This window comes from Pseudorasbora parva, chromosome 4, assembly GCF_024679245.1.
Source record: "Pseudorasbora parva isolate DD20220531a chromosome 4, ASM2467924v1, whole genome shotgun sequence".
Taxonomy (NCBI): Eukaryota; Metazoa; Chordata; class Actinopteri; order Cypriniformes; family Gobionidae; genus Pseudorasbora; species Pseudorasbora parva.
This window is the reverse complement of record NC_090175.1, coordinates 6,300,605-6,310,953: the sequence shown is the minus strand read 5'-3', so window position 1 is coordinate 6,310,953 and position 10,349 is coordinate 6,300,605. Positions and strand designations below refer to the sequence as shown.

At 39.3% G+C, this 10,349-nt stretch overlaps 1 protein-coding gene and 1 long non-coding RNA gene across 2 annotated transcripts; both read right to left on the bottom strand.

The window, feature by feature from the left end:
- Window positions 1-1,146: 1,146 nt before the first annotated feature.
- LOC137073850 (uncharacterized) lies at window positions 1,147-2,082 on the bottom strand. The gene is made up of 3 exons (XR_010904804.1): window positions 2,000-2,082; window positions 1,848-1,925; window positions 1,147-1,700 (listed from the first exon to the last, which is right to left on the bottom strand). It is a non-coding gene; the product is annotated as an uncharacterized lncRNA (long non-coding RNA).
- Window positions 2,083-2,296: 214 nt separating this feature from the next.
- Window positions 2,297-4,674, bottom strand: LOC137073745 (uncharacterized). The gene is made up of 5 exons (XM_067442453.1): window positions 4,632-4,674; window positions 2,956-3,330; window positions 2,609-2,857; window positions 2,413-2,530; window positions 2,297-2,330 (listed from the first exon to the last, which is right to left on the bottom strand). Exons 1-5 carry the CDS (start codon window positions 4,672-4,674, stop codon window positions 2,297-2,299), a joined length of 819 nt encoding a protein of 272 aa, XP_067298554.1.
- Window positions 4,675-10,349: the final 5,675 nt, after the last annotated feature.

The window sequence follows — 10,349 nt, the reverse complement described above, 5'->3', positions numbered from 1 at the left end:
CAAGGGCCTTCTGTAGGGTGATTACATCATCCCAGGATACGTGATTATCTGAGCTCTGGTCATCCGGTCATATGGTTAATTATTAACTCACTACCATCTCCCATTGTCGCTACATAGTTTTGGTTTGGTAATGACTTTGAAGTATTACCTACTGAAATACAATATAGTCACATTAAAGCAACGCTCTCCCACATATTTTGCTATTGTAACTGCGCTTATTTCCGTCGTTGGTATAATTTGCAGTGGGTGGTTATAGACAAGAAATGTTCAGTTTTCTACCATCACGCTGATAACGTTTCTTTAGTCGTTCGGCAACGCTGCAGTCTAAACCACTGTAGGCCATCCACCCTTACAATCTGTTGGTGATTTGATTTCCCCCTGCAGCTCAGGCTGGAAAATGATTTTTGATTTTTCTATTCTGTGTCCATTACAAATTTGCGGCGACCAATCACAAACCGGCTTATCCACCTGGCACGCTACTGCCGGTTTAACACGGTGACGATAGAGAAGCAATGTATTGGTGGTCTAATTGGTTGAAGGACTATCCATTTGCGTAGAGTCATTTGAACTATGGCCGCTGATCCTCTTGCGTAGTAGAAAATACAGAGCAAACTCCCCAGACTAATGTTCAATATTAAAATATTGAACTGATTCTAACAACTGATTTCCCAAAGTCATCTTGAATGTTGAATTATCGGCACAACTGAAATATTTGAGAGAACATCACATAAGCTGACTCCGTAAACTGATGTCGATTTTCTTAATATGTTTTTGTTTGAACTCACTATTATGGTGATGAGTGTTGGGCCCTTTGGTCGGGCACTTTGAAGCTTTGAATTGACTTGAAATTTGTGTAGCAATATGTGTAGAAATATCTTGCAAGTGATCATGATTGAGTTAGTGATGTGACGTTTGACACAGAGGCTTCGAAGCTTGTATCAAAAAAACAAAACATATCACACTGAAGCACTGTATCGGAGCTTAGGGGGCTTAGAAAGCACATGGCAAAGGAGATGGTGATAGATTCACAGTCTTTAATCAAAATAACAAACTCAGAAGGTTCACACAAACAATTACTGACAAAGGACAGAACAGAAAAGGGAGTTTAATTACACATGGCAACTGAAGATGCTAAACAGGCACGGCTGGACAGATGAAACTGATGCAGACAAGATAGAAACTAACTTAAAGCAGATCTTCAGCGATTAGCATATGGCTTTGTATCAGTAAAAACCTGGGAGTATATTCAAATGATCATGCTTCCCCCACGACAGAAAACAGAAAGCACGACAGACACATTTCTACTACATAAATGACACAGTTAAAATACAAAACTTAATGCTAAATCACTGAAGTAACCCTTTAAAATACACATGACAATATTTCACTTTACTTAGTTTAAGGAAATAGGTTAGCATGCTTTAAGTAAGTCAAGAAAGTTAAATAATGCTTTTTTTTTTGCAAGAAGAGCCTGCTTATTAAAATGTGATAGTTTAAATGGGAATTTATTATGCATATAATTCCATTTAAGATAAAAGGAAAGCATCCGATCGTAAGATATCAATCCTGTTCATGAAACAATACAGAAATAAAACTCTTTAGTGACTGAAGGTCCCTGTCAATCATCAGTGGCTCCGCCCACAGAGCTCAGGATTGGTCACTTTGTGCTCCGCCTCTTACTGCAGCCTCTTCCTGTTGATCTGAACACACAATAAGATGAAGAAACACTGACTGAAGTTCATCAACAACATTATAAACCCTTTCACAAGAATCATAAAGCAATCACACTAGTACTGAAGAGAGTTTTATTGATTATATTGAGAAGAGCTGCAGGTTCTGACACTTACTGATGGATTCTCATATTCAGAAAAGCTCTGAGGATCAAGAGTCGTGCAGGAGTCTTCAGGAGGTCTGGGATCAACGGTCTGTGTGAAAGAGAGCGAGAGATCGGTCATGTGATCATCTGTGATGGAGGATCTGACGCTGGCGTCTCACTTACTGTGAGTGTGTCGTACAGGTCAGAGGTCGTGGACTTGAGCTCAAGAGCTGTATATGTGTCTTCAGTGGGGCCAGAGGTCTACAGGAGAGACAGAAGGACACAGACATTGTGAGTTCATGTTTTAAATGTTGACTGTAATGTTTAGAGGATCTTGATTGGTTTCACTGGATCTAGAACTGAAGAATCAGGTGTTTGGACACGAGACTCATGTGTCTTATACTCTTAATATCTCTGTACGGCTCATAGCGGCTTTAGGAAACATCTCTGCATGAAGGAAAACACTGTGAATAATTGTGATCATCTCACCTCCTTCACAGCAGATCCTTTCATCCTTTTAATAAGAAAGAAAATGAGTTTATATAATTTGTAATAAAATAAGACTTCATAGAGCATTTTTGAAAGTAATTTCTTACCAAATGTACATGATTAAAGCTCCTGATGCTCCACCGAGTAAAACACCAACACCGACACCAACACCAGCAGTAACACCAACAGCAATACAGACTGCTACAGACGAGAAGCATCTGACGGCTGAAATACACACAGACACACACCAAATGTTTAACCAAATGTTCTATTTACAAAAAGAACAAATGAATCTGTACTCACACATGACATTGAGATGAACATCAGGCGATGTGTGAGTGTGTCCGTGTACAGCACAGCTATATCTGCCTGCATCCTCTCTTCTGACTGACTGCAGCAGGAGTTCATTGTTTCCGTCTCTTCTCTCAGTTAATGGCTGTGAGTTTCTGGACCAGATGAATGTTGCTCTGTCAGTCAGAGTGCAGCTGCTTTTACATGTCAGACGGACTGAATCTCCCTCTGTCACTCTCTCAGGAGACTCCACCTGAAGATCTGAACACAACACACACATTATATCAAGTGCTGCTGTCATACACTGATTATTATTCAACATAATGCACAGAAGAAGAGATAAACCTCATGAAACTCACCTGTGACAGTAAGAGTCACTCCTGGATCACCAGTCCATTTTCCATCATCTTTATCAGTAGTGAATCTGAAATAGTACTCGTGTGAATCCTTCAGTGTCACATGACTCAGTCTGACGGTGCAGTTCTGCTGTTTATCTCCCAGATACTGAAGCCTCTGACTGTATTCAGGGTCCTCAGACAGATCTGGATACTCTTCAGTTTTCTCTTTATCTTTTGTTTTGGTCCAGAACACTTTCATGATCTGATGTCCAGTAGGGTATGTATAAGAGCATCTCATTATCACTGTTGAGTCCTTTAGTGCACAGATGTGTGAAGGACTGTAACTCACACCCCAACCAGCACTAGAAACCCCTGAAACACAGAAGTCTTTAAAGACTGAACAGATGAACAGACACAGACCTATGAAAACACTGCTCTATCAAATAATGCAACAAATGACAAACAAATGCACAATAAAAATGCTTGTTGGTCTAACTTAATACAATTATGATACCTATTTCCACACAGTTGACCTGATTTATTTAAAATTGACATTGCTCTGACAAGTTAAAATTCATCCTAATTGTAAGAGATCACAAAAGTTTCATTTGATGTATTTTGTGAATGTTTCCTGAACATAATTCCCTCTTGTTGATCTGACCAGTGCTGTTGCTGATCCGACTGGTGCCCTTGTGCAGAGATGTGCGAGTTTTCTGGGAAGAGTTGAGCTTGTGGTCAGGCTGTGAGTAGCTGTTGTGCACATAAATGTTCCATTTTTGTTTGATTGCGAGGGGTAGAACTGATGACCATATGTAGACTGTGTAAATGATGGTCTCACACTCAAACTAAATCATTTAGATTTTTTATATAACAACTAACAGCCAACACTTGTTCACACCCCAAGTTAAACACTTATAGCATGCAAGTTAAGATCAAGTTAAAAAAAAATTCTCATCATTAGCATTAGCAGCTACAGCTCATTGATAACATCATTGACTTCATATCACATCAGACATCTTGACCGTGTAGCCACCCACGGCCTAATCACAAGTTCTACATGTCACAAAATTGGCAACCTCAAAAACTGACATAAACTCTTTTAAATGTCAAATATAACTGAACATCAAACTTTAACAGGTCTTTCCCTTTACTAAAAAACAAATCAAACAGCAAATTCAACTGTTAATTTCATTATGCGCTCTCCTTATATATCTCTATGTAAAGCACGTGGGAACTATAAATCAACTGTCGAGTTTCAGTCAGCGCAACAGAAATGATTCATGTAGTCCCAACACAATGTTAACTTTGTGTTTATGTTTAGGTTAACTTAACATGTTACAAATTTAATTTCATTTACAATTGAGTGTAAATGACGATTAAGTAAAAAATGAAATATTTGTGTTGTTTCAACTTATGCTGTTTATCTTATGCTGTCAACTATTCTGTTTAAATAGACTGAACAAACTGCTAGAATCATTTTTAGATTGTGTGAGTTTTGCAACTTTCTTTGTTCATTTTCATCAAAAAAGGCCAAAAATATGAATGCTCTGATGCTGCACAACCTAAATTCCTGTTTCAAAAAGAAAGACATCGACAAAGTACAGAAACCTGCTCATTAATCATCATTATGGGGTCTTTGACAATAAAATGCAATAAAACATCAGAGTGTTTGTAATGTGAATGTAACAGAGACTCACCGTGAATCATGAGCAGAAAGATCAGAGGAAGAGGAGGAGCCATTCTGACCGACATCAGCATAAAATACATCTATAATACAGCATTAAACATCACTCATATACTCATAAACAGTGTGTGTTCATCACCCTAAACAGCTCTTAGTGTTAGTGAGATCTTTGCACATCTGGAGATTATTAATGCTCAACATCAGTGTGTGTGAATGAACTGATCATTAGATGAACAGAAGATATTTCTCATGTCAGGAATCATGTGTTATATGAGCTTCATCTATAGAAATAATCATCAGTTTTCATTTAAGTAAGAGTGTGTGTGTCTTACCGTGTTGAAGCTTATCAGATCAACAGCGACTGAACGACTGATGGTTTAACACGTTCACTTTTAGCTTTAGACTGATGTACTTTGTGTGGTTAACACTGTTTTTTTTTTCACCTAAAAGTCTTTCTCTCTCCTCCCCTTTTATATCAGAACAGCATCACTGAGATATCTAAAGATAAGTCCACTGCAGTCTTTATTTCATGTGTGAAACGACATCCCACAGTTTGAATTCAAGACCATTATTACTTTAAAAAATGACAACTAATAATAATTTTGAGAGTGTAATTTTTACAGTTTGTATTGGGTCTTTTTTCTCACCCTCATTGTGAAGGTCAACTGTTGTTTTTTTTACAGCCTGTCTTTCTGTCGCCCCCTGCTGGACAGCTTTGGTTATTGTGTCCTTCAGCTCCTTCGTAGCCTAGAACAGTGGTTTTCAAACCTGTCCTGGAGGACCCCCAGCCCAGCACATTTTATATGTTTATATGTATATATGTTTATATTTTATATTTGGCACACCCACTTTAGGTCTTGCAGTCTCTACTAATGAGCTCATGGGTTGAATCAGGTGTGTTAGATGAAGGAAACACACAAAATGTGCATGGCTGGGGGTCCTCCAGGACAGGTTTGAAAACCAATGGCCTAGAAATCTAGATAACTGCATTAATTATTTAATCTAGATAAATCACCCTAACTGCAGCAAATCTAATCTGCGCGAGTATCGTCTAGCAACTCTCAATACACGTCTGAGTTGTAAACGCCAAACTCTGGTCAGGCCAATCATATTGTGTATAGAGTCGATGGGCGGGGCTTAACATCATGATAGCCGAGTTATGCTTCGTGCTACTAGTAAACACAAAAGCTGGCGAACAGTGGTCTTTTAAATCAGCTTTGACCGCGACTCTGGAAGACTTTGATTTAAGCTTTTCTCTGAGAAAAGAACGGCACTGAAGTCATTCTTAAAAAGGGAAGATGTGTTCAGAGTTTAGCCGACCGGATACGGCAAATGTTTAATCTGTCTCTGCTCTGCTTCACCTTCGTTGCTCTGGTTGGTTGTAGCGCTATCCTATCGCGTGCAGAGGGAGTTTGAAAGACAACCGTTTATCCGCCCCTCGCATTGAGCACTGTCAATGGTGAGTTTCCAGACATAACATCTTAATGTGGATTTTGCTTGTCAGGCTAGCTCTTTCCAGTAGTAGGCTATAAATTTACTTTCTAATGGGCAGAACTTAGCCCTGCCCACAACATTTGAGCTCAGGCAGTTCAGTCTGGACTCAATCCGTAGAGGAATAAGTATGCTCAAACAGAAACTGTTTGGACTAATCAAATTGTCAGGGCGGGCTTTATACGATGATTGACAGATAATCAACATAAACATAGTCAATTACATCATCAAAAAGTGCTTGGGTTGAATTTGTTTCCAGCCATGATGGCTGTTGTTGGAGAACTGCGTTGTGTAGATTTCACCATTATGTCTGTTATAGAAGATATCGACAGTGCATTAATTTTAAAAGAGGAACAGAAAACCGCTATCAAGGCATTTGTCGATCGGAAAGATGTCTTTGCCGTCCTCTCTACGGGATACAACAAAAGTTTAGTTTATGGCCCGATGGTCGCTAAGAAGATGGGGCGCAATGAAAACCCTGTGGTCATTATGGTTTCTCCTTTGGTCGCACTCATGAAGAACCAAGTGAAAAAAGCAACCAAAATGGGCATCACGGCAATGCAACTCGGCGTGCATGACGAGGTGGACATAACCAGCGGTCATTGCCAGCTCCTTTTCGGAAGCCTGGAATCCTGGTTGCTGAACAAGAAGTGGAGTGACATGCTAGCATCCGATGTTTTTCAAGCCAACGTTATGGTATGGTCCTGGATAAAGTTCATCTTACTTACAAATAATAAGAGATAGTCTAACTTTAGCTTAACCGCGGAACTCGACAGGGCTGCCCGCTTAGCCCATTACTGTTCGCTCTAGCTATTGAGCCTTTAGCAATCACTCTATGTGAGAGTCAGCAGATTACTGGAATTACTCGTGGCGAGGTCATGCACAAGGTGACTCTATAATCAGATGATTTACTGCTTTTGATCTCAAATCCCCAAACTTCTTTACTCACAGCTATGTCTTTGCTTGAGAATTTCGGTCGGTTTTCTGGTTGCAGGCTTAATCTGCACAAGAGTGAATACTTTCCAATCAACAAGATAGAAATGCAACTACAGTATTCCAACATACCATTGAAGCTTGTCAGGAATAAGTTCACTTATCTGGGGGTATGTATCACTCGCCATCATAAACATCTTTTTAAACATAATTTTGCCATGCTTCTTGAGCAGATCAAAAATGATCTTTCTAAATGGTCTCCCTTAAAGATTTCCCTAATTAGGCGAATTAATTCCATTAAAATGGTGGTTCTCCCTAAATTACTTTATCTTTTTCAGTGTCTACCTCTATTCCCTTCCAGCACTCCTTTTAGCAAATTACCATTCATTTCTTTAACTTCGGTCGATTGCCCAGTGGTGAAACACTCTTTGAGGATTTGGAACCAATTTAGGAAATCATTTGATTTTCAGGATCCTTCTCTGCTCAGCCCTGTCGCCCTAATCATTTTTTCACTCCTTCAATGCATGATGGATCATTTAAGATTTGGTTCGACAAGGGGATAAAAAGTTTCAAAGACTTATTTATTGATAATTTATTTGCTTCCTTTGGTCAGTTATCGTTACATTTTGGTCTTGCCAAGTCAGATTTCTTTAGAGTCTTGCAAGCAAGACATTATGTCAAGTCACTTGTATCAGACTTGCCAGAGATCCCGTCTGAAAACCCTTTGGACAGTTTCTGTTCGTGTAATATATTATCAAAGGGCTCAATTTCTATTATCAATAATTTAATAACCAATCTGACTTCTTCCCCTTTAGATAACATTAAGAGGGCTTGGGAAGAAGACCTTGATAGACCACTCTCTGAAGACACATGGAACTGTGTTCTTAATTTGGTCCACTCATCATCAATGTGTTCTCGGCACTTGCTTATACAGTTTAAAGTAGTGCACAGAGCACATATATCCAAAGTTAAATTAGCTCATATGTTCCCTGGCACTAGTCCCTTATGCAATAGATGTCAAAGTGCTGAGGGATCATTAATTCACATGTTCTGGACATGTCCCAAATTAGAGGACTACTGGCGATCGATATTTCATACCCTTTCTGTGGTGGCATTATTTGGGGTTGCTCGAGTCATGGCTGTCAGCATCCTTGTGTAAAGTCCTTGCTTTCTCCTCTTTGCTAGCCCATAGAGCAATACTATTAAAGTGGAAGGATCCCTTTCCATCTAGTCATACTCGGTGGGTTAAAGATATGATGTCTTGTCTCGGCCTGGAAAAAATTAGGTACTCATTAAGAGGATCGGAAAAACAATTTTTTCAAGATGTGGTACCTTTTATCGACTTTGATAAGTCTGTCTAAATGATGCCCTATTATTGACTGTTTTATTATAGCAATAATTATTTTATTGTATTTGTTTATATTATTTTTATTTGCTTTTCCAAATGTATGTAATACTCCTATATTGTTTACTCTTGCTTATCTTTTTCTTTATTTAGCTATTTAGAATTATCGGACAGTATGGACGCTGTTGGTGGTGAGGGTTGGGGATTGTTAAATGTGATCTATAGTGTAAAAATCAATAAAAAAAAACTTTGAAAGAGATAGTCTGACTGACTTAAGCCTAGTTCAGACTGCATGATTTTCAAACTGGTCGGGTCACTGCTCTTTTCACACTGCATGACTATCTGGGGTAGCATTCAGTCCCTGCTGTGTTCACACTGACTGATGGATCGGCGACAGAGGGCTTCACACTGCATGACTATACAGGTGTAGCGACTCAGGCGAATCAAACACACAATCGCCGGTTACATTTAACGAACATTTTTTAAATGCTTTGTGCTTAGTAACAGACCCTCCCCGACCACAACAGAGAAAGATCCTCTGCTACCCTGGAAACCATCTGATAAGACGTTTTACGGCCCAAAAGAATTTCGCCGCATGAAAAGTCCAGAGTTAAAGACACAAAGCTTGTAAAACACACGCTTCTGCCTCAAATTATAGACATACCATCTATAAATGAACATGCACCCCAGGACACTGTATGTACACATATATCTGTCTTGTAAAATGTTTTTTCTGTATGGTATTTTGCATTTTTTTGTCGTATGAACAACTTACTAGTTCAGGTAACCTCATATATGTCATGTCGCCTATGAAATTAATGCTCACTTCACGACTTACACTTCCATGTATGTCACTTATTCAGAGAATGCAGTGTGTGTTTGTTGCATTAATTAGAGTATGAATGGGCAGAGAGCCATTGATTCAAGTTTGAAACAAAGAGCCATAAAATCAAGAGGAATTTCCCGCTTGGAAATCCCAACAATCTCATTGGTCAAGTCTACCTCAGGAGGGTGTGACTACTCCCAGACCTTAAAAAGAGAGGCGTTCAGGTGCACTCCCTCACTCTTCTCTCTCTCTGGCTGGACCAGCACGTCATCGTGGCTGGCCCTAAGCCAGGCCACGCAATGCAGGCCCTCCAAGCAGGAAGGATCTCCATACACACAGCCATGTGCTGTGTGGGACCAGAAACCCGAGGCCCACACACAACTATTGGGCCACTTCATGTGGACCTTCTTCAACCATCAGAGACTTTGTAAGTTCACCATTGTTTCTTCATTCACCACGAAAGGAATCGTGCGTGGTAAAAACCATTGGACCAAACCATTGAACTTTCTCCCGCGATTTCCACCTGGACGGTCTTCTACGGCTCAAGCCATATGCACGCATCGTATGCAAAACAAATTGCTGTGTAGTGAGTAAAACTGTAAACCCCTTTTTTTCAGACAAAGGGGCTGGTAGTCAACAATGGTTTCTCTCAAGCTTTTAGACTCTTTAGACTTCATCCATCTGTACTGACCCGGTTCTTCTAACCACTTTTAATTCCACTCTTGCTATGTATGTTTTGTGTATGTGTATGGGTTTCATGTCTGTTTGATCTTGTTCGTGATTTAGATATTAAAGTTTGTGCACAATATATGTTTGGTTCTGACTCCCTGCCTGCAAAAAAATTGTCCCTTAAATGATCGACCTGGTTATGCGCTCTAAGCGCTTATGTAAATACAAAGGAAGAATTATTTTTCTGTAGCCATGAAAAATATAGTTTTCTTAGAATTAAGTAATAATCAATATTGAACGTTCACAAAATGAACTGATTGTTTGATTGCGATATTAATGTAGCTACATCAAGTTATTCTATTTAACTGATTCAAATATTCATAATTAATCATAATGAGTTATGGATAATTATTAATATTTCCCCTCAGAGCTAATTCGCTACACAGGAGGAACAATAGCCGACAACT